Genomic DNA, 25,256 nt, shown 5'->3' with positions numbered 1-25,256 from the left:
CGATAAGTTGCAACAGTTATCAAAAGACGAGTTGCTCGAAGTTGCCAAACACGTTCATGTAGAAATTTCTAGAAGTGCCAAAAAGGCAAAACTAGTGAACGTTCTAGCGGGAAGACTGAACTTAGAGTTGCCCCAGTCTCCGCAAACAGTTGATCGAGGAATTGAGCTTGAAAAACTTATGCTTGAAAAGGAAAGGCTCAGACTTGAGTTCGAGGAGAGAGAAAAAGAAAAAGAAAGAGAACTACGAAAGCTTGAACTCGAAGAAAAAGAAAAGGAAAGAGAAGAAAAAGAAAGAAAACTACGAAAGCTTGAGCTTGAAGTTAAGGAAAAAGAAAAGGAACGAGAATTCAAGCTGCATAAGCTTGAACTAGAAATGGGTTCTAAGAAAGGCAAGGAGAAAACTCCAATTGACTTTGATCTAGCGAAGAAAGTCAGGTTGGTGCCAAAATTCAACGAACTTGATGTTGATGCGTATTTTCTGTCATTTAAGAAGATTGCCAAAAGTCTTAGTTGGCCTGAGAAATATTGGCCTTTGCTCCTGCAGAGCACTTTTGTGGGTAAGGTTCAGAAAGTCTATTCCACACTTTCAGAGGACCAATGTAGTAAATATTCTACGGTTAAGGCATCCATTTTGAATGCGTATGAGTTGGTTCCTGAGGCCTATAGGCAGAAATTTTGAAAACTGACAAGATCAAATGGCCAGACCTTTGTTGAATTCGCTAGACAAAAGGAAATTGTGTTTGATCGATGGTAAAAGAGTTAAAAGAAGTCGTCCTTATGGAAGAATTCAAAAACAGTGTCCCTTTGAGTATCAAAACCCATTTGGAAGAACACAAGATCACCAAATTAAAGAAAGCTGCAGTGGTGGCTGATGATTATGAGTTAACTCATAAAATGAGTGTGGGCAAAACTAATTTTCAGTCAAAGGGTTTTTACAAAAACACTGATAAGGGCAAGTCAGGTTCAGAGGCGCAGTCTAGTGCTGAAAGTCCGTATTCATCCGTATTCATCATCACCGACTGGAGCCAAGGACGATCAGAAGAAGTCTTTTCCTCCGTGTAGCTATTGCCATAAGAAGGGTCACTCGAAGGCGAGATGTTTCAAGTTCATCGCTGACGAGCGAGGGCGGTCTGAAAAGCCTGTCGCTTTTGTCCGTAAGGACACTCTACTTCGTAGGAAGTCCGGTGAGGCCGATGGCAACCGTGTTTCTTCTTCGAAGAAATCTGATGAAATCAACAAAGTTGATGAAATCTACAAAGATTTTGTTTATTGTGGTGATGTGTCGGACAGACTAATATTTATCAACATTTGCAATTATTTGGCCCTCAGGTGCTCATACACTATGTTTTGAAGGCATGCAAATGCTCCAAGACAAAGTGATGATTTTTTTACGAGTGGATTGATAATCTTGACAAATTAGATCAACCCGAAACAATGGTACCCAGCACGCGCCGTAGAAAAGCGGACCAAGTATCTCGTAGGTAGATATGTCGAAGTAATGAAAACGCAACCAACTCAAGGGGTTTGTTTAGATGACCTCCATCACTTTGAAGAAATATTTAAAGTTAAAAATTCTAGTGTTTAGACTCATTCGTGAAGAATATCGCTGTGAACGAGAACGAAGCGAGTGTGTACAGAGTAGTGGCCCGCCTGGTACGTAGATCCCTATGCAAACACAAAGATACCATGAATGTTAGCTTGTACGAAGCATATTTTTCATACATAAAGGATATAAACAGATACAGTCAAGTGTTTGCTTGTCCTAAATGCAAACAGGTATATAACAGAGCTGCCAACTTATTAAAAAGGTATGTGGCAAAGCGCGACAAGGGAGTCAAGTAGGCGTTTCCGGGTGGGTCGCCTACCAAATCGGTATTCAATGAGTTGGTTGAAGCAGGAATAGACATAGACGAAGACATGAATTATTATCCAGTTCGGGCCACATACGATTTTGAAGTGTATTTCAAGCCGGTAGAGCAGCGTACAAAGATATACAGGGGCTCTATGCACAACATGAGTTATTGAGTGTCAGCTGCACTAGTAATGTTCCGGGGTAACCAAACACCCGTTTGTCTCATAACAGCTGGGGATTCTGCCATACTAGTGTCTGACATGGTAGCTTGGTTGCATGAAATTTCCGAAAAAGAGAACGCTTTAATGACAGAATGGTTCAGAGTTGTTTTGACCCAGCTCTACATACTAATACGAAAAAAAGAAAGCAGCACTTAAGCGCAAGCGGGCTAGGTATCCGATTCAGGACCCTAAGGGGCACGACAAGAGGTGGGACCAGGGCCGACAAAAGGGGCAGGACAAGGAAAGCTGTAAAATCACGGTCGAAAAACTCAAAGACAAACTAAAAATCCACAAGCTTCCTGTTCTGGGGTTCAATTCTGGGATGTATGACGCAAACATCATAAGACACTATCTGTATCAACAATTTCAAGGAGACGAGGGGCTGGACATCATTTGAAAAGTGGCTGCGTACATGTCCATTAGCACGTAAAGACTAATTTTTATAAACATTTATAAACATGCAGGATATTACAGAAATCTTAAGGGGGGAGCAATATTTCAGAAGAAGAGTAGCGCATTTTTCATGTCAAAGGGTCTGGCGAGAGGAGGGTCATGAGACCTTCAGGGACTTTCATATATGGTACAACAGCTTAGACGTGAAACAGTTTATCAAAGCTCTCGATAAAACGTTTCCTAATCCTGTACCCGGACTGTCTCTCCAACATTTGTTTCTGACTAAACCGCAAGATGTTTATTTTTCACTCATAGATCATGCAAATAGAGACCTGTATCATAAAATACAGGGTAACATCGTTGGTGGACCTTTTATCATTTTCCACATATAACTAATGCTGTCAATGTCAACTTGTTTTGTTAGTTTTACCTCTCTTCTGTTAGTCGCAGAAGCCAAAGATATCAACAAACTTACACGGGAGAAAAATAAACTCCAGAGAAAATTTGAATCCAGGTCGAATGAATTGGACCAGAATAATGAAAATGTCAACAAACTGCATGAGGAGTTGAGACAAGTGAAGCCCTATAAAGAACCTTTTAAAAAAAGGGTAGTGCTAGCTGTCATGTAGAAAATGTAGTATCAAGACATAAATAAAATACTTGAAACTGAAAATAAAGAGATGAACAAACATGTTTGGGGAAATTATGAATGCATACAGGAGCAGGCTGAAACACTTAATGATGCAAGACAAGAACGTTGAGATGCCTTGAAAAATCTCAGTCAGAAAAAAGTTTCAGTTGACAAAAGCAAGTGTGACCTAATGAAACAAATTGCAGCCAAGAAAGAGGAATTTGAAACAAAACTCCAGGAAAGTGACTTATACATCAGAGAACTGGAGCAGTTAAATGCATTGCTGGAAGATAACATCATACACACTTTTTGGACAATCATGGTCATCCTCACAGAATGCAACATCAGTATGTCAAAGGTGTCCAAAGTGGGGGGGGGGGGGGGGAGGGGAACCTGAGAAGAATGACACGTTCTGTACAAGGCATCCACATTTAACCCAAATCCACAAGATTTTTAGAGGGTACATAAGAGGTTGTAAATAGCGTAGTACATGTATGCCAGGTAATTGCAATGAAGATGGGTGAAAATGGCTTCATCAACAGAGCAACAAAAGAGATCAAGAACAACATAAACAAACGTTAACTTCGAATCCACTTCCGTTCCGCAAGGGGGACCAATGCGCAATCATACTCTAATGGGAACGCGACAGCAATTTCACGGCAACAACTAATCCTGTTGCAGGATCCAGATCTCGCACTTGTGTTGGTAGTTTGTGTCTTTGGGCAAGTAACTGTTTCTCACTACCCAAGAGTAAATAGGTATTCTTAGGATAAAGGTTGTTCGTGTGACTGATTTACTTACAAGGAGTTGAGGTGAATTAAGAAGTCATTTTGAATTGAGACAGTTCACTACTACAAGGCAATACTGTCTGTTAGTACTAAAAGAGTTCTCATAGCAGTTTATGCGAATTTCATACAACTATCTTCGTATATTTTCAAGCCCCTTATTATATAGTCTGTTAGTGATAAATCTCACCAAATTATAAAAATTTTTGTTTTTACCTTAAATATTTAAATCAGTATGAACAATGTATGTAATGGCCGTTTCAAAAGTGATTTGAAAGACTTAAGGAATTTCAGATATTCCAGCCCCACTCTGTGGGGTTTCTGGCAACTTTGGCAACAACAGCATCGATTCATAAGCACAACACATTTTTTTAGTAATAATATTTTTTACAGGGTAGAAAAGCACAAATATATACCACTTTTCTTCCATTACTTGACATCGAACACCTTTTTACTCTCCTTGAAGAAGTCCACACCTTGCATACATTGTGGAAGAAAACCCTGATCTCCAGCCGCAGCGCTATGAACATACCCCTTACCGTAACCCAAATTTCTCATCAGCCGAGTAGACCCTGGGCGTAGGTGCAGGGGAACTCCTGGGACTGGTCCCTCGTACTCTTCAATGTATTTCTTGACCGTCATGAGAAGACCTTCCACCATGGGGGACTTAGGAGCCCTTGACAGGTAGACAACGCACTGAGCGAGAACAACCTAATTGAGAAGAAGTAAAAGTCTCAACTTATTATCTTGAAAGACCTGGGCCCAATTTCATTGAGCTGCTAAGCACAAACATTTGCTTAGCATGAAATTTTTGCCTCAAAAAAAAAGGAGTACCAACCCAAATTCAATTTACCTCACAGGCTGGTCTTCCTAGGAACTGACATGCTTGGTGGGTAGACACGGCTTGCGTCAAGGCTTGTGGGTCTGCCAAACCTGGAATTAAATAAGTATCCATTATAAACATTATGATTCACTCAAAGAAATATAATGAAAGTGTATAATGGCTTTAAGAAGAGTGACTTACCAACATCTTCACTTGAGAAGGCAATGAGTCTTCGTGCGATAAACAGTGGGTCTTCACCACCTACGAGCATCCTTCCCAGCCAGTAGAGGGCAGCATTTGCATCACTACCACGCATTGACTTATGCAGTGCTGATATGCAGTTGTAATGTTCCTCACCTTTGTGGATCCAAACATTTAGTTAGTCATTTGTTAAAGCAGTAAGCATTTCCAATGACTGATTGCAGACCACCGACTACAAACTCAGGCAAACAACTGCAGTTCCCCGGCCCCAAAATAAAAGAGAAAATATTTTTCGGAGACACCACGACTTTGTTCTGTGTTTTTTAATTTCAATGTCACAGCGGATAAATCTCGAACAAGGAAATCATCAGAAAAGAAGCATGTCTACTAATTCAAACTACCCAACCCTAGGTTTTTAGATCAACATTTTTTATGTAACATTCTCCTGAACCCATCAATGAGAATTTGTTCACACAAATGTGGCTTTGAGTGCAACATTGTGCAGCAACACAAGATTGAAAATAAAGCAGACTGAAAAAGTTTATTATTTATTTCCCAAATATCAAACATGCAATGCTGTAACTATATCAACACAAAAGAGAAAATGTCCCTTTCGGACATCCAGACTTTAATTGTCTTCTCCAAATTCCTATGGTATTACTATTAAACTAAAAATGATGCTAAAACATTGCATGCCTGGAATATTTTGAAAATTGTCATCAACAAAATAAGTTCTTTGGGATATTTGGCATCCCTCTGAGATGCTTTTTCCCAGCATAAGTCATCCTCACTTAAATCCATTTTCCCCTGATAATAATTCAAGAAAGTTGTGTCATATTATTATGAAGTTGACACATTTTGTTGATAAAGTAAAATAATTAGGCCTACCTTCTCTGTCGTACATGACATGTGACCTCTGCAACGCCTCCTTCACATGTTCCGTTGAAATTACAACCATCTCATTTTCCTCATTATTTTGTTTTTCCGTTCTCACTCCAGGCACCCCATTACTGCCCTGCTGATGAGACGGCAATTGTGATTGGTCAGAGTTAAGGGAGGGGGCCTGTGATTGGATGATCTCTTGTAGGGTATTGAGGGCGCTTCGTGCATCCCCGTCGCAGAGATTGGCAAGGTATGATAATGCACTGCTTTCCATGCAAACTGGACACCTGAAAAAAGGTAAACAATGAATACATGAAAAATTACCGAGACATTCATCATGATCAAGAAGCAATAATGAACATGTAGACTGTAGTGTCCTTAGACAAAACACTGACATGACTGATAGAGCTACCCAAGTCTAGACATTAGCTCATCAACATTCCTATCATGACACAACGTACCTGTAATACTAGAATAACGCATAGAGACCACCACCCCATGCAGTGGTTGTACCCTTGAAAAAGTAGCCCATTAATAAGAACATGGTACCTTCTACCATGATGTATCACCAGGACATCTGTGAGACACAACCGTCCACGCAAGCATCAAAGCAACAACTTTAGTGCCAAGCTCAAGACATTTTGATGTCTTTGCAGCGATATAAATTCATTTTGATGCATACACTGTACTTAGTTTCATAACAAAAAGATACAATGATGTTAGTGTTTTGAATTACTCTTTGAACTGAAGCGATCCCAAGTTTTTTCTTCTCAAAACACTACTCATGAGATGCAGCATCATATTAAATGTTACAGGTACCACCTTAACTCCTTGGTGATGAGTTTTCAAACTATAAAAGCTTTCATTCAGAAGTTTATGAGAACCAGTGAGATTAGAGACGGTTGATATGAACGATAAGCAACCTAGCTGTGCTTCCATTTTGTTGCCAGTGCTGTGAAGGAGTTGAGATGGTTCTAAGAATGCTAACATGTAATGCCCAATGACCAGTGGTGGATTTCACAAAAGTAGTCCTAACTTAGGACTAGTCCTAGACAATGCTAAGAGATAGGACTGGTCCTAAGTTAGGACCAGTAACTCATCCTAACTTAGGACTGGTCCTATCTCTTGGTCCTATCTCTGTATCCCTGAGTTAGGACTACCTTTGTGAAATCCACCCATGGGGTAGTAACTCTACCCCATGGCCAAATTTCATGGTTTTTATTGCCACAGAATTCTGCGCTTGCAATCACCATTCTCCACTTGCAGAAAAACGCCAAATTTATGCCCTAGTTGTGTAAGCAAAGAATTCCAAGTAATGTGGAGTACGCACGCACACATAACAAAATGCGAAAATTCCAGTAAGCAGAGCCATGATATTGGGCCCTGATCAATTGACTTTATATAACAAGGTGTAGCACTAAGAATCACCTTGATTCAGATTGACTGGTACCTGGTTGGTCATGGTTACTTCTACAGGCTTCTTTGATCCTCCCATCTGACGTCTCTCCCTCCTTGAGCACGTCCACACCTAGTTTGTTAGCAGCTCTCTCGAGAATCAACAACAGGTCCTCCGTGCTTAGCTTGTCCAGCACCACAACCCGGCAACGACTCAGGAGGGCATTGTTTATTTTAAAGGATGGGTTTTCTGTGGTTGCCCCAATGAGGGTGATTGTTCCATTTTCAACATGTGGAAGAAATGTGTCCTGTTTGTTAAAAAAAAAACAAGGTTACATAAATCTTGAGGACAAGAAAATATTTACCTAACAAAAGATGCAATGGATCTTTTAAAAGAAAGACAAGAGTGAAGTAATAGTGTCACGCATCTTTTGCAATTCAGAGGATTCAGGCCTGAATCTGTAATACAAGTGCACTGTTGCTGGTGTATACATGTGTTTATGTGTAGTTCACACTTGAAGGCATTCTTCAATTTCACAGTTAACATGGTTAACTAAACAATTGGGGGCTTATCCTATAGGCCTAAGCAAAAACTGATCAGTCTACCCGCAGGTCACTTGATATAATAAGTTTCCTTTGTGATTTATCTGCACGAGTTGGCATGATTTTTCATGAGTGAACTCGGTTTGAATATACAATTAGTCCAAAGGGCTTCTGAAATTCAGTCTTTTTTGGCCTTATCTGAAAAGTATTGACAGAAATAATTGAACTGAAGAGCATATATCTGTCGTTTTGTGTGAAAAAAATTGTTGCAACTCAAATTTTAAAAGGAGAAAGTTTTACGTAAAAAAATGAAAGAAAACAAATCACAAAAGCAGGGCAATTTTTTCCTTATGAATGTCATAACAGGATAACAAGCAGAATTCATTCTGCAGTAAGCAGAACAATAAAATCAGGCCTGGAATTTCATCTTTGAACATGTTGAAAGGACAATGCCATTCTCTTTTTGCAAAGGGCACTTCCATTGGAAAATCTTCCAAGTCAATTCGAAACTTTTGAAGGGCGTCTTGCCTCGCCCTACCTCTGGGAATCCCCGATTTGAATCCTACCGGGGTAACTTTGTGGATTGGTTTTTTTTTTCAGTCCCTACTTGACTTCTGGATTTTTTCCCTAGAACAATTCTCTGGGGTTTTCCTCCCACTTCTAAAACTTGAATATCTTCATTGTTTCGCACTTTTTTGTAGATGCTGAAAAAGGCTACTGTAGATGTGACCCGTTTATAATTCCAGGGGTCGATTTCACAAAGAGTTAGGACCAGTACTAACTTAGGACTATACAAATTGCATGGATAGTCCCAAGTTAGGATGAGTAACTGGTCCTAACTCGAGATAAGACTGGTCCTAACTCTTTGTGAAATCGACCCCAGGCCTGTGAAAATGAAGTGGAAGCAGGAAACCATTTCCAGATTCTTGATCACTACTACCCTTTAAGGATGAACCCACCTGTTGTATCTTATTGAAGCGATGGATCTCATCAATAAAGAGAATGGTTTTACGCTTAGTCATCCTCTGCTCATTGGAAGCAGCTGTAATGGCCTCCTTCACTGTCGACACAGTTGCCGTTGTTGCCGACATCGTAACAAAACGCATCATTTTACTTGCCTTAGCTCGTTCAGCTATGATGTGAGCCAAAGTAGTCTACAAAAAAAAAGAACAAATTGTCATGCTGTTTGCATAGCATTTTTTTTCACTTGACGATCAGGATAAAATAAAGACGCGCTTTCAAATGGCTACAATTTCATGAAATTCCTTCAGTATTTCTCATACATAAATTGTGCTTCTGTGTGATTTGGAGGAATTATCAAACTAAGTTTTTTTTCTAAATCTTTTCCAAATCTACCATTCCACCAAGACGAGACATAGTAGACATAGAATGGTTAAAGGATGATCCAGATTTTAACTATTATTGATTTTTCAGTTTGATCATTCAAAAAGTATCAAAGTGCTGAAGGCAACACATTTTGAACCTAGCAGAGTCGTTTTCAAAGACCAAGAACAGTAAAATCAAAATACTTACTTTACCGCATCCTGGAGGGCCCCAAAGTATCATAGATGGGACTTTGTCTGACTCTAAAAGACGTCTGAGCAACGACTGAGAACCAACTGCCTTCTTCTGGCCTATAAAGTCTGTGAAGTTCCGAGGACGCATTTGTTGAGCCAATGGTTGGAAATCTGTTTTTGAAGATGGCCTTTTGGATGATCCTAGTGTCCCAAACGCAAATGAAGATGTTGTTGAAGGTGTAGATGCAATGTTGGATGTTGAAACAGTTGGGCTATCTTCAGATAACTTGTCTGTTTTACTACTTGCTGTCGTTGAGTTCATTTTGATCTTCTTGCCATGTTTCAAGTCAGTATCGACCTTTGATTTCTTGCTGCTGGACTGAAGTAAGAAGCTCCAGTTTTTCCTCTTCTTGTCTTTACTATTGCCAACCTGCTCATGGTTTTCCTGCTTATCTTGCATGCTAGTCGTCTCGGTAGGCCTAATTTTGTGTGCCGATGACTCCAACTCTGTGCTGGAACTAGAAGCCCCCTTAACTCCATCTTCACTGTCGGAGGACTGGCTGCCATTAGAACCCTCATCTACTTTAAGGAGGCAGCCATCAATATGTTTGTTGATTGTCCTCATTGGAAATGTCTCATTACAAATTGGACATGCAGCACTTTGAGATGACATTGTACTGTTGAATTACCTATACGATCAAATCAAAACAAAAACCAATTGAATCTTTTTCAATACTAGTATGGCATGCCCTTTGACAATACATGTACGACATGCCTCGAACTACATACAGGCCACAGCCGCTGTTGCCCCATTCCTGGCCTTGATGCCCTTTCAAATGTTTCCATAGAGTATAGACTTTATGAATTTCTAATAAAAGCCCTTTGAAAAATGAAAATGGCCTTCCCCTCCAAAATCCAGGCCTCATACCAGTATAGAGAAATATTGGCTGTAGGGCCATCACAAATTAAAATTTTGAACACATTTTGGAATCTTCTAATGGGAAACTTTAGACTATCTTCCAATCACCAAGAGAGGGCGCTCTTCACCAGGTAATGTCAACAACTTAGGAATAGGAGAAGCATGAGTGACGGTCACTGACAGCAAATACCTTGTTTTGCGTGTTTTTGATTTTGTATTTTAGATTTAGCCAAACTGTATTTTGTTTTTCATTAGACATTGCCAGCATAAACCAAACTGTTCTGGAACAGGACGTACTGGACACGAGTTCCCAAAGGATAACGAGCGGGCGTGCATGAGTTTTGGGGAGTGTTTCTTCCAAGTTGTAGGTTAATTAGCAAAAATTCCAAAATGCTGGCCTACCAAAACTTGAGAACAAATCTGCAGTTTAGTTGTATGACAATGCATCTGGTTTGATTTTCAAGAGGCTGAGAGACTTCTAAATATTTGTTTAGTATTTTGATTTTTTAGCATATTACCATTGTTTGCTATAGGAGTTGTGCACCCTTACCTGGTAGGTCTGCTGCCCTCTAGTGGCAGAGCTTTCAAAAAGTCTCACATTGGTATTAAGGCCAAATATGTATCGTAGGAGGTCCTGTTTTCGATGTGTCCCTAATATCGTGGCAAATCTTTTACCTCTCTGTGCGCGATGTAAACAGTCCCTAGATAAAAATTGTGTGGTTTTATTTGCCAAGCAAAGAGTCTCCTCTTCTTTGACCAAAACTTAGAAACACGTAAGGCTCCACTGGTCATTTGCACTTGTAAATGCAAAAAAGTTGGTATTTTAGGCATTTCTACAAAGGTACAAAAATATGTCATAATGTTGAGGCCATAAAAAAATATTTGCCCACCGAAAAAGTTTCATCAAACGCTATTTCAATTCACAATTCATGATGATCAAAATCATGTGACTGAATGTTTTGCTGAGCATTCTTAAAGAAAAATACCGAGGCTTAAAGAAGCCATGTGCCTTATATCATTTTCTAATATTTTTTGAGATTTTTATTTTGTAACCCTCGTATCAATACTATTATTTATATTAAAATTTAAACATCAGCTTGTTGATTCAATTATCACTGTTTATCAATACGCTTTATTATAAATATTAAGAAAAAAAGTAGAAAAAAAATAAATAGAAATCAGATTTTGAAGCCAGTAATTATTCACACTTTTTATTTTTGTTTTATTTTTTTAAATTTTTTGCAAGTTACCATGGTAATTTTAAATATTTAATAAAAAAATATTTTGAATAAAATGAAGGCAACTGCTGGCTATACAGTCATACACAGAGTCTCAAAGAACACTTGTAGTCACTGCAGATGTTTCTTCCATGTATGGCTTCACCGGGAAACCATACTTTCTTGTTTGCCGTGAAAATAGGAAAAACTCAAAACAAATGGGGCCAGTTGAAGTCATCCAAGATCGGTGTGTGGTGTGAACATTTCAATGTCCATCAAGTTTTAATATATGTTTGCATACTTCGTATTAACAAATGAAGATAATAAGGGCATCGGTTGATATATTGCATCATTATTTTTTTCCCAATTCAAAGAAAAAGGCATAATAGCGTGATAACTGGTAAGCAGAGGATATTTCTTATAAAAGGGTACTCTGACTACATGTGACAAATCAATCCTTGTATCACCAAAGGCACAATCACATCTTGGCCTGTATGCTTCATTTTTGAAAGAGCAAGGGCACCAAGGCATTTTCTTCTTGGGAAAGGGCATCCTATGAGGAAATTGTTAATTTCTACTGACTGCATTTCAAAGGCACCAAGGCAATGAATGACCACGGGCTGATCTGACAAAGAGCTAAAATTGATCGCAACTGCAAATCAGTCGCAGTTGCTTAGTAAAGTTTGATGTCACAATGAAATCACTAGGTGATACTGAAATTTGTCTTACGACGGATTTTATTTCTTTGTGAAATTGAGCCCAGGGGAGTACCAGTCCTGCACATCACCTACATGTACCATAAGGTTTATCGCGAATGGCAAAATAATTGTTGGACCCACAAAAGGTATAGGCGTTGCGTGCGCGAGTCGAGTCATAGAAACTGCATAGAAACCGCCCCATATTCCTTCCCACAATGCATTGCGTTTCTGACTCGCGATAACCCTTATTTATCTGATCTGTAGCTTGGCCAATGCATCTTGGCCAAGAATGAATGGTCTAGGTTTGTATTAGTGCTGATTATAGTGATAGGACACCTAAAGCAATATACCTGCAGATTGCCCACAAGTTTGTCCTAATTCATTGAAATAATATGCTGAATTCGGTCCACACATCCATTGACTCAACAGAAGTTGAGCTCTCCATTGCTGTTTCCAAGTATTTTGAGTAGCCAATAGTGTCCAACGTGCCAACCTCCTATCTTATCTATACATATATGTCTGATTTCACAAAGTGTTATTGTTGTTTTTCAAGGCCCAATTTCACCATGGAAGATTTTCTTCCTCCATGATTTCACAAAGCTGGACACTATTGGTAATAAAAATGGCAAAGACCAGTCTTCTCACTTGGCGTATCTCAACATCTGCATAATTTTGTTTTTAAATGTGACAATTTGAACTCAATTGATGGTTTAAGTTGCGAGATGATAATGGTATAAAAAAACACCCTTTTCACACCACTGCTTTCATAATCATATGCTTGATTTTGAGGTCTCAAAATCAACTGATATTGAGGTCTCAAGGGTCAACATCAACTCAAATATTTTACCGAGAAAATACTCCTTTCTCAAGATGTACACACTTCAGCAGAGCAAAGAGGGAGCCGTTTCTCGTAATGTTTTGTATTATCGACATCAATGCTTTGTTTAGCCGACCTTCGGCTTTGCCGTCGGCAGGGGGGTTACGTTATCACAACTAGCTTTAGTTTTGCATGCGTCATCTGAAATCACCTTACCACCGTTTTCCGAAGACAATCCGCCGACCCAGAGCAGCATGCACAACTTCTTGAACCCGGCCGCAAAAACGGAAGCTTCGAAGCTTGACCATCAAATGCCTTAGCTAATGCTATGAAGTTCAAATTAAACTAACGGAAATCACGATTTGCATTAGCCGAAAGCCCACAATGGAAGAAATCCTTTATCAAAAAATGTTATCTCCCCAAGGATGACAGGCAGTACAATCACACCACTGAAACAAACTGGCCATGTACAGACATGTTGTGTAAATAGCGCGGGCAGACACACCATGTGTTGTGTTTGTCATAAGTGAATTATTAATTTAGTAGAGAGTATAGGGTAGGAGGCGTTGCACTGCGCGTTAAATGACCACAGCGCCCCCAATGTTGTTTTTCCCAAAGTCCCGTTCGATGCATGGCACTAGTCGAAATTTCGTTCGAATTAACTATGTCAACTTGATTATCAACAATTTTAACAACTCCAGCTTTCTTTGTTTACCGCAAATTTAGAAACTATTATCGAACACCAGAGCACAGACTCTGCGGTATTTCCGCTTGCAATGCTCTAAGTGCAACAAACATGGAGGAAAGTACATAATACAACTTACAACTGAGCTTACAACTATAGGCTATGACTTCACTTCATTTAGCGCAACATGTCATTGCATAAATTTATCAGAATAATAATGATCAATAGATGGAAATAACTATTAACTTTATCATAAGGTATTGGTGAAAGTTTACTTTTAGTTTAGTTTGGCCAGTACCGATCCGAGAAAGTATTTCTCTTTTGACATTTTGACAGTTATTACCCTTACTTGAATCGTTTTGTCCAGCTTGCTATAAAAAAAATCCATTTATTTTACGTAAAATATAGAGGATGGGACCTTCAAATAAAAAAAAAATAAATTTTCTAAAATCATGAGCCTACTCTGTAAACGGAACCCCCACTTCTTGTACACAGAAAAATAGTATAAACAAATCAATAGTTGCATCGATCCACCAACTTCGGATGACGTCACGGAACTTATTGCCGTGCTAGCTTAGACCGATAGGCTCCGCCCACGGCGCACGTGTAAGCCACAACAGTAATTTAAATAGGCAGAACAACCCATTTGAGTGTTTGGTTTTTATTCTGTTAAAGAAGAAATAAATTACAATATCAACTTTTAATTATGTTCTATAGGACTCGTTTTAATGACTCAGCTTCAATGATTAAAGCATCTCACTCTGAACGTCATTCGGGTTGCAGTTTTCATTTTGGAGTGGAATCTTCACTCGAATAAAACGCTCCAATATTGTTTGATTAAGACCGGGTCCGAGCGACCAGACATTGTTCGCGCCAGAATGTTCAGTCGTGACACCCTCAGTCCCTTCGGGATTGCCAAGGAATCCAGGTTCTGGTCATTATCATGAAAGAGTTTCCCGGCCTTGACCTCATAACTTGAAGCCTTTATATAATAACAATGATTTGACGTCATAAATAAAAAATATAATAAGAAAGACGGCAAGGTTTGCATTGGACACTTTCGGAACAGAAAAAAAAAGTTCACAGATTTACAAATAACTTACCTGGTTAACAGAAGGTAATGGTGAAAGACTTCTCTTGAATTCCATTAAATGCTTTACTTTTTTTGAAAACATAAAAACAATATCAATTCTCGAGAATTACGGATTTATTTTAAACACATGATGTCATGGCACAACGAAACGTGCGGATACAAGGGTGGGTTTTCCCGTTATTTCCTCCCGACTATAAAAAACGATGTCCGATTGAGCCTAAATTTTCACAGGTTTGCTATTTTATATATTATAAGTTGTGATACACGAAGTGTGGGCCTTTGGACAACACTGTTTACCGAAAGTGTCCAACATATGCCTATAAAACGACCGTTTCCCCTCAAATTCATCTAGTTATTGGTGAAGGGGCGGGGCGGGGGAGGGGTCAGAGAAGAATCCTAGCCTAAAAAGAAATATTCGTTCGAATGAAGATTATGCGATACGGCCAACCAACCACGCACGTTGTCATCAACTTCAAAGATTACAGGGTTAAAGCTCATAATAGGTTTTAAAAGAACATCTTAAATTTGTTGAAATTTGAAATTCTTTCTTTTTTTTACTACAAACTTGGCCCATAATTATGTTCAGATAATAAGTGCGGAGAGATGTTTTTGTTCCACATTTAGTGATGACTCATATTGGAAAATGACAATTTGTTTATGAAAGTGTTCGAAAAGTAAAGAGCAATTGTTCAATAGAGGTCTAGAGTGGTGTACTGCGCAACATCAACTAGTATTATGAAAGAGATTTTAAACATGATTATTTTTATGAACGCAAGTTGTGGCACAGTGCGAAACTTTTTGATTATCATGCTCTGCGATTTAGGCAATTTCCGACTACTGTCACCGACTTTTGTTGTAGCAAGACAACATTGATGTGATCCGCAGTGTAAACACATCGGATACCTCTTATGTTCATGTGTCCCGCTGTACTTTTAAGTACAGCGGGACATAAAATAGTTTTGAATTTCAGTTATAGTTTATGCGAGTTCTACCTATAATAAAAACAACCAGCAGGACAATTTCTTGCAGCTCAGGAGGAATAGTAACAACGTCACTTCATGGTCAGCTAGCTAAAGAAGTTGCACAGGTAGAACAGAAGCCCATTACAATAGTACATGTGGTATGTGGTGGTATGCTACACACAGTATGCAGCCGACCATTATCGCTCAGGGTGGGGTGGGGGGGGGGGGGGGGGGGGCATGAACAGAGAGCAGCCAACCTAGCCTATGTGGTGTGTGTACTGCCTGCGTGCTGCGCACTATGTATGTACTGTGTGGTGTGTGATGTGTAATGTGGCGTACAGTAAGCAGTGGGGACAAACAACAACAGTGCATTGGAAGCGACGGGGAGCGTTTGACAGTTGCAAGTAATTTTGCAGTGTAATTCAGTGACTGTGATCGTTCACTGTTTCCACGCGTAAATTCTCTAATTCGAATGTGTAAACGATACATTTTGACCAGACGATTATATTGTTTAGTTTTTGAGGACTTCATGAGAGGAATATCTATGGAGAGAGAATGAGAAGAAACGAATCAGATTTTCACAGATTCCTTCATACACGACGTATAATTCCTCGTACACACACCATCGCTGCAACACAACGCCACATCCGTCTGCTGAACGTACGTCCATGGGGGTGGAGCTAGTGTTGGAATTGCGTACTTAACTATTTTGATAGCTGATGACGATACAGCGAGCAGTTCAATGGTTTTACGATTGTAATCTTCAGGGTTTCCTCTGGAACTATAACAGTTTTAGGTTTAGAATTAGAAGAAAGGCATTCTACGTTTGAGCATGATTATGACATTGTATGAGAAGACAAGCTGATTGAGATTGTACTAATATATTTTGGTAAATGTTTGTTGTTATCGGTCTGAGTTGTTTGATTGTTGAGTGAGAAACATACAGCCATCACCACGGCGGGCTTTAGAACAGATAACCACCACTACAGCAAAACAATGGCACAGACAACGAATAGAATGAGCTGTGGAGAACTCAAGTATAAACTCATTCACCGGGGCACAATACAAGTGTGCCGCATAAACCATGCAAGCAATGTAGTGAACAAGATTATGAACATGAAATTTCTTCGAAGATGGGAGACGCATGAGCTTGTGTTGGGAGAAAGCACGGTTTACTCATTAACGGTAAGTATTAAACTATTATAGCAAACATCGCCAAGTCCATACCCTAAACTTAAAACCTTGATTGCTAAATGCTATGTATTGATAATTCCTTCGGATAACTTTTCGTATGGTGCCACCACCTTTTCACTCATTTTTACAAAAAGAGTTTATCTCATTGAGGTAAATTAGTGGAAAATTTTGGTATGGTGCCACCACTTCTTCATTCGATATGAATTAATATAATTTACCTCAAAAGTCCTCAATGATATGTCCCTTTTTGTACACATGAGTGAAAAAGTGGTGGCGCCATACAGAAAGTTATCCTAAATTTATAGAGTTACCCGGTAGATACTATATTATTTCATATCAAATAAAAAAGTGGTGGCGCCATACGAAAACTGTTCATTCATTCAATATTCATGCCCTTGTGAAATTGTCTTTTTAATCTTCCTTTCAACACATCAAAGTGAGACTGAACATGGAGGAAAGAGTAAACAGTTGTGTTCTTGAACCCTATGATTTTTTATGAATGAAATTGTAGGCTATTTAGTTAGTAGTTTTAGTAGGCCTGGAATTAGACGCAGGCTGGGGAGGCAATGGCCTCTGTTGCTCAGCCCTGTAGTGCCTTCAAAAGTTCCCCGTTGACTTTGTTTAAGATTTTCCAATGGAAGTGCCCTTTGCAAAATGGCAAGTTGCGTCATTCACAAGCGCATCTGCAATGTTTTTTGCCACTTCCGGCCTTTAATAAGCTGATGTTTGTGTGTTAATCCCAAACCACCTATGTCACGTTAACAGGCATTTTGTATCCATAAACTTATAATTCTCAGAAGACCGAAGTCTTTGAAGTGAAGAATGTATGTAAAATCCAATATTTTTAATGCACCAACATTGACTATGATATGCTTTTACTTTGTATGCTTGTAATCAAAGTGGGTGTGGCTTATACTCGAGGGGGAATAATGTCACATTATGGTCGGTGCCAATAGTCTGTCATTGCAGAGATGCAAATTGCATTTATAATTTATAAGCTTCATTTGTAGCCTTTTTATTCTGTTTGTCCGTTCATTGAACTGGGACACAAGTCTACAAGTCTGTGTAAAAAAAAAATGCATAAAGAGCACTAGGGTTGTGTTGGAATAGTGCATACATAGTGCATTCTTATTGTGTCCTTAGAAGCAATACCTTTAAGTTGACAAATGCTTGTCAGTTGCACTCAAGGGATTTCATCACAATGGTGAATTACAAACACTTTTATTTTATCTATCATTTTGTAGGCCCCCTATTATGTTTTTTTTAATTTATAAACTAAAATGATAATTCACCCATTGTAGGATTATTCTTCCAGCAAGCATGGACATAATTTGTGCCAGAAATTGTGACAGTATTTTAAAAAAGGCAAACACTCTTTGAAGTATATTTTTTTTCAGGTTTTGTTGTTTACAACTACATTTATAAAGGATTAAAATAATCAAATGGTTCCAAAAACCAATACATTGCCTTTAAAAATCCAATAGAAAAATGCTGCAAAAATACTAACAAGATAACAAGGCAAAGGTCTTTTCCCAACCATAACACACACACACACACACACACACACACAGGCAACAATTTTCTTTGTCCCTAAACAGGAGAACAGTTTATCATAAAGATGGAGGCCTAACTCTCAAAATATTTCTTAGAAAGACAGACTGTGTACATTGTGAAGTATAGACATATTGACCTCATACCATTCATATTCTTGACCTTTCATGTCAAGCACATTAAAAAACCTTTAACAAAATCTTCAATCTAAATGAATCAGTGCATTTATAAACATTCTCTGGAGTAATTTTTTTTCCCCCCTCATATTTCATGGTACTGGCTGATGTAAATGTTTGATTGTAGTTATACGTAGGCATCATAGCTCAATGGTTTAAATATGTGAAGGTTACATTATGAAGGAGGTGATGCAATACACAGTATCCACTTGACCTTGCTTTGTTTAAAGCAAATAAATCTCTGTTATCGTGTAGTGGCTGCTTTAGCCTGAAAGCCTGACTTGGGACGAGTAGAGTGTTTAAAGGCAGTGGACACTATTGGTAATTACTCACAATAATTATTAGCATAAAACCTCACTTTGTACAGAGTAATGGGGAGAGGTTGGTAGTATAAAACATTGTGAGAAACGGCTCCCTCTGAAGTGGAGTAGTTTTCGAGAAAGAAGTAATTTTCCATGAATTTGATTTTGAGACCTCAAGTTTAGAATTTGAAGTCTCGAAATCAAGCATCTGAAAGCACACAACTTCGTGTGACAATGGTGTTTTTTCTTTCATTATTATCTCCCAATTTTGACGACCAACTCAAATTTTCACAGGTTTGTTATTTTATGCATATTGTTGAGATACACCAAGTGAGAAGACTGGTCTTTGACAATTACCATTAGTGTCCAGGGTCTTTAAAGGGGAAAGAGCAATAGTTAACACAGTCTGTGACACCACTTAAATTCAAGGACTTGTTGTCCACACAGGTCTTAATATAGCCCATCTTAGCAAGTTTATACTGATTTATGGGAAATCGGGATGAGATTCTTAAAAGAAATCTCAGCGAGACAGGATCTAATTTTAAAAACCAATGAAACCATACATACAACAACTTGGTACAAATTTAGGTCCTGAGTGCCCTGAGCTGACCTTAAGTCTAATAAAACAAGGTCATTTTGCTCTAGGGTTGACTTGCTGAGAGCATTTAATTTACTACATGTTTAGATGATATTTCTGTGTGTTGATGGGTGGTCATGTACTGTAAAGAGAGTCCCCTACTGCTTCTTGTACATATTGTATGTTGTAACTTGTAGTGCAGACCTTGAACTTCAAAGCAACAGCAGTTCTTTTCATTGGTACCTTTGGGCCAGTGTTACACTTAGACCAATTTTAGTGGTGCGCTCTAAATCCAATTTAGTCAATCAAGGGGGAGCGGTTCAACAACATTATTCATAGATATAATGGGGTCAGTCATCATTTATGTTGTGCAATCTAGGGGATACGTACATTGTATCTGTAGTGGGTAGCACAGTGTATTTTGCTCGAGAGCCTGTGCGAAATTGGTTAGTTCCGGGCAGGCCCGTCCAGCACTGCCCACCAGTGTATGCATGAGTTACATACATTTAAATGGCCATCTTTATTTGGACTATCCATTAACACACAACTGATATGACTGTAGCGCTGCAACAACCACCAATTAGGCCATACTATTGTTGTTGTGGGGCATTGTTTTTGTTAAATAAAAAAACTCAAATGCATAGTGCTCAATGTTCGTGTTTATGTTTTGAGTGTAAGGGGTCAACTAGAATTAGATGATGATGGGGCAAGACTGAAATGGCTAAGGCCTGCCTTCAAGTTGTACTGTTTTGTCAATCTAATATTTCACCCACTGACCTGCACTAAAATGCTGTAAATTGACAAATGGGGCATCCAAATCACTGTACTGTAGTTGTGTGCACAACTGGTCAATGAAAGATAGAGTATGTATGTAGGTCAAACTGAAATATTTAGCTCTGGCTGTGTGTCCCATTTAATTATCCAGATGACATCACAAAGTTTTGGAATAAGCCGACTTGAAATTTGATTGTAACTTGCATTTCTATTTTTTAGAAAACTTACTGAAGAGCTCGTTGTAAGGGTTTGTATCAGTATTTAAAGGCATCTTTGGGGAGAAAACAAGTATCAGGTTCTTACTTTTTATTGTGTTGATTTACATGTTGTAAGTCATTTGGACGAGAATTTTTTTAATTTTTCTTTTTAAGTGTGGCGCTCGTTAGAAATCTGTACATGGTGTCGTCGGGCACTCAAAGCTGAAAACGATGCACTCTTAAAGGAACACGTTGCCTTGGATCGGACGAGTTGGTCAAAACAAAAGCGTTTGTAACCGTTTTTTATAAAATGCATATGGTTGGAAAGATGTTTTAAAAGTAGAATACAATGATCCACACAAGTTTGCCTCGAAATTGCGTGGTTTTCCTTCTACTGTGCGAACTAACATGGTCGGCCATTTATGGGGGTCAAAATTTTGACCCCCATAAATGGCCGACGTGTTAGTCGACGAGGTAAAAGGAAAACCACGCAATTTCGAGGCATGTTTGTGTGGATCATTGTATTCTACTTTTACAACATCTTTCTCCCCATATGCATTCTATAAAAAACAGTTACAAATGCTTTTCAAAGACCAACTCGACCGATCCAAGGCAACGTGTTCCTTTAAGGATATTACCGGGTAGGCCTATTTGTACAATGTCAACATTTCCAAGGGTTATTGTATGGTGCCCTACATTTTCCACTGAAGCGAGCAAGAGTAAGCATGTACCTTTAACGATCTCTGATTGCACAGCCTTCTGTGAATATGAACCCTGGAGCCACAAGCCTTAGATGTAGGACAATGATTGATCGCCCGCTCCAAAGGTTTATGAATATCAAGAGGAAATTGAGTCCTCTTTATTTTTAGAAGGCAGTTTGAGATTATCTTTAGTTACAAGATATTAGAGAGTCAGATGTAAACAATGCTGGCAAAGGTTTTATTTTTTTGCGGTTACGAAACAAAACTACTGAGAAAGAGTGATGATAATGTTTTAGAATTAGTATGACTATATACGTAAATTAGCTTACACAAAATGTTTGATTGTGTAGTTTGAATAATTATTTACAATTTCTGAATTTATCATCCCACAGATAGAAGGTGTCTTCTTAAATCTGCACAAAATGATAAATGTCCATCACTCATACCAACTAAGTTGATTTAGTCAATATTTAAGACCAACAAAGAGTGAGAAAGAACATGTCGATTATAAGGTGTCTTTTGCTTTTGTAATAAAATAGTGTATTCAGTAACTGTGATTGAGGCACACATACCCCAAAGCTTGCCTGTTAGGAAGTGCTGTGGAAACATACATTTCAATGGAGCTGTATGTGAATGCAGTGGTTGGGTATTGATATTCATGTTTTTCTTTGGAAGATAGACTTATCAAGGTATAGGTAGGTATAGACTTATCAAGGTATAGGTAGGTATAGACTTATCAAGGTATAGGTAGGTATAGGCCTCGTTTTGTAACCTTGTTGATACCTCAAAAAGCCATGCTTCGACCCAGCGGTATGTTATGTGCCGTGCATTTGGTGAAGTCAGAGCGGGCCGGTGCTTGCGTAAAGAGCCTTGGACAAGGCTAAGGTATAGGGGGCCAACATGTACATAAAAGTAGAATTTGTGGGGGAAAATAATCCTCATGTTTTTTTTGTTTTATCCAAAAGATGAATTCTTGATGCACAAATTGAACATGTAAAGAGGTCAAAGCAAATCTTTTAGCTAGGTGGTTATTATTTTGGCACAAAGGAACAGACCAGGCCGCAGCAAACTCCTTCTGACCTTCACATTGAAAACACTTCAGAAGTCTCTCAGTTTCTGTGGAAAGACTAAACGAATTGTAATCTGCCTAATTCTTTCAAGAGATCTGACCACCCCCTGGCAGTGTTTATGTATGACAAGGGTGAAATACATCCTGAAAGAGACCCTATAAGGTCAAACTTGTGTAGCTCCATATTCCAATCAATTCCAATAGGAAGAGTCCTTATGAATATGGAAGCATTGATTGAGGATTGAAAGAATTTAAACCTTGGCAAAATAAAATTGATTTTAATTTCATCAAAAGTATAGAAAGGTTTGAACTATGAATGATAGTAAAGTGGACAATACTTTAGACAAAATCCCATGAAGCTCATCTTGTACCAAGTCTATTGAATGAAATAATGCAAGGGTCAGGGAAACAAAATCTGCCTTATTAAAATGAGTCATCTTATTTGTCTCTACAGCATGTTGTAATAAAATCTGGCATTATGGACTTGCAAGGTACAATGTAGTACTTGATATTATATCGCTAGATCTCATTTTGACCCGCACTGAATGAAGATGTAGGGAGGAGAGAAGGATAAACTGATGATAGTGATCTCATGTTGGTTGTCAAGACCACTGAGTGATTTCAACTTGAGTATCAATAAAAATATCAATATCGCCATCACAGCAACTTTCATGATTTCATTGTACACAGTATAATTGATAGATTAACTAAAATAATGACAAATAAACAAATATTTCTTTCTCCTTTACTAGGCCTATTATTATGATAATGAAACCAAGTGTGTGTATTTTATGTATTTAAAGGCACTGGACACATTTGTTAATTGTCTAAGACAACTCTTCACACTTGGTGTATTTCCAACATTTGCGTAAAATAACAAACCTGTGAAATTATGAACTCAATTGGTCATTGAAGTTGCGAGAGAAAAATGGAAGTAAAACCACCCTTGTGGTGCACTCAGATGCTTGAATTTGAGACCTCGGCTGAGTTCTTGAATTCAAATAAAATATTTTAGTTAGAAGTTGCTTCTTTCTCAAAAAAGTGTTACTTCAGAGGAAGTCACAATGTTTTATACTATCAACAGCTCCCCATCTTTACTGATTACATTTTTATGATACAGTTATTTTTAATAATTACAAATAGTGTCCAGTGCCTTTAAACTGAAAGCTTCCCAAATATTTATGCTTTAGAAGAACAAAAAACACAGTTATCTTGCTTGAATTCCTCATTAGAAAGTGTGAATCTTGTGCTTTCTCCTCATTTAAAGTGGGAAACTAAAATGTGATTACCTTCTACCTACATTGTATCTCTGTATGCAATTGAAATCAAAAGCTGTGCCTTCACCCATCCGTTTTTATGGTTTTGTTTCTCTGTAGAAGGAAAGGATGGTTCTCTGTAGAAGGAAAGGATAGTTGTCACCTTTCTTTCTATGTCATCCCTCTGGCAGTCTGGAGTACAAATGAGACAACATGGTGATCAATACATGCAATACATTAGAACTGCTTTAGTGGTATTTTGTTCAGTTCTTACGGCAGCTTTACTAGTCCATGGGCCACTCCAATCATTCACTGCACCTCTCTCTAGTCTACCCTATTACTAGATTGCAGATTTGCAAACTGTCAAAATGCAAATTAATCAAATTTCTTTGTTTCCGTTTTTACATTTTATGATCATATTTTTTAAGAGGTCACACTTCACAAGCATAGGTTTAGTGTTGACAGCAGGAATAGGGAATAGAGCTGAGTGGCAAATGTATGGAAGATGGGAGCCGTATTGAATTACCAATTTGTTCTTGTGAGCCTTTTAGACCCTCTACAATAAATCAGTAACTCAACTCCATTTCCTTGCTGCTCAATTAGGATTTTTTTAGGGAAGTGCAGCTGCACATTGAAAGGCCAGCACCATTGGATTTCTCTTGGCAGGTAGTGTCTGTTGTACCATGCCAACTGCGTTTAGAGGTGTGTGTAACCAATCGTAATTGATCGCAATATTTTATAGCAAATTAACATACACTGTACAAAAGATCACTCTGATAGATAAGAAGATAGTAAGATACAATAAACAAAAGTGGTGCCAACCCTGCTTGGGAAACTTGATGTGGAGACAGTTTGGTTTTGGCACTAACTGCAATCTTTATAAAACAAGTATGAGTGGTACCGACATGTAGCATCTTTTAGTACATGAACATGTAATCACATAAAAACTGCTCTAAACTTTAGCATTTCAGAGCTTAACATAGTTCCTACGTATGTAATAAGTTTGTCTTTATTTGCGACCATTACCTTCCTGGTTTTATCTACCAGACTAAACCTGCTATTTGTTGTTATTGTCAGATACCATTTTTATAGCTTGTAACTTTTATGGTGGGTACTTCAGATCAAATACCATTTTAAAGCCCTTACCAGCATAAAAATCAACGTACGTGTACAGTGTACATGGATAGGCACATGGCATGAAGATGGTCACGGTGGAAAATGCTATGAATCTGCACTATAGTTTTTGAGAAATTAAAATAAATAGTTTGACAGGAGTCCAAAACCTGATGTTGAAAACATTAAGAACATAATGTTTTGTTTACATTATTTCCTCGTGACTGCAACGCCTGATTGGGCATAAACTTCATGACTTTTGAAAAATTATACATTTAAGGTTGGATTCTGTATTTGTTTATTATATTCTCTGAACCATTTTGACAGATGATGCTGTTTTGAAATGATAAAAATGCAAAAACCTTTGCAAGTATTGCCGCAGTCAATGCATACAGCACGCAAACCTTGGTGATCTTGACGAGAATTAAGTTTTTGTACATAAAAAAACTTGTTATCTGTAAAAAAATAGCTGTTCAGAAATTTAGATGTCAATTGTTGGGCAGAATCAGTGAAACATCAGACCTACATGTAGAGTCTTTATCTGGACTGGATCCATTCCAACTGCAAATAAATACGTTCAGCAATATTCTCTGCTTAAAACAGCTTCATGAAATTGAGTCCTTGCCATTAGAATGGCATGAAGCCACAATACTGTTGTCATCACTAACTGATTCAGGGACTTTGTGTATTAATAACAGGGCACAACTGCCAG

At 38.3% G+C, this 25,256-nt stretch overlaps 2 protein-coding genes across 2 annotated transcripts in view; one reads left to right on the top strand and one right to left on the bottom strand.

Annotated features, from left to right (window-relative positions):
- Nucleotides 1–4,286: 4,286 nt before the first annotated feature.
- LOC139934956 (ATPase WRNIP1-like) lies at nucleotides 4,287–10,327 on the bottom strand. Its single transcript, XM_071929385.1, has 7 exons — nucleotides 9,260–10,327; nucleotides 8,686–8,880; nucleotides 7,217–7,491; nucleotides 5,795–6,075; nucleotides 4,907–5,062; nucleotides 4,736–4,815; nucleotides 4,287–4,593 (listed from the first exon to the last, which is right to left on the bottom strand). The coding sequence occupies exons 1-7, from the start codon at nucleotides 9,914–9,916 to the stop codon at nucleotides 4,312–4,314; spliced, it is 1,926 nt and encodes a 641-aa protein (XP_071785486.1). The 5' UTR covers nucleotides 9,917–10,327; the 3' UTR covers nucleotides 4,287–4,311.
- A 5,561-nt stretch (nucleotides 10,328–15,888) lies between these two features.
- LOC139934669 (C-Maf-inducing protein-like) overlaps nucleotides 15,889–25,256 on the top strand; it is a 101,207-nt gene continuing 91,839 nt past the window's right edge. The window contains exon 1 of the mRNA XM_071929013.1: nucleotides 15,889–16,819. Coding sequence (XP_071785114.1) covers nucleotides 16,631–16,819 — 189 coding nt within the window. The 5' untranslated portion in view covers nucleotides 15,889–16,630. The remainder of the gene's footprint in view (nucleotides 16,820–25,256) is intronic.

This window comes from Asterias amurensis, chromosome 3 (assembly GCF_032118995.1).
Source record: "Asterias amurensis chromosome 3, ASM3211899v1".
Taxonomy (NCBI): domain Eukaryota; kingdom Metazoa; phylum Echinodermata; class Asteroidea; order Forcipulatida; family Asteriidae; genus Asterias; species Asterias amurensis.
Note: the sequence above shows the minus strand (reverse complement) of the source record. Positions and strands in the feature narration are given on the sequence as shown.

Bases quoted from the DNA above. Each gene is read 5' to 3' on its own strand.
- LOC139934956 (XM_071929385.1), bottom strand. From the start codon at position 9,916: ATGTCATCTCAAAGTGCTGCATGTCCAATTTGTAATGAGACATTTCCA. The intron at 8,881-9,259 runs GTAAGTATTTTG...TTTTTTTTGTAG, and splicing joins GCCCTCCAGGATGCGGTAAA to ACTACTTTGGCTCACATCAT. The intron at 4,816-4,906 runs GTAAGTCACTCT...ATTTAATTCCAG, and splicing joins CTTCTCAAGTGAAGATGTTG to GTTTGGCAGACCCACAAGCC.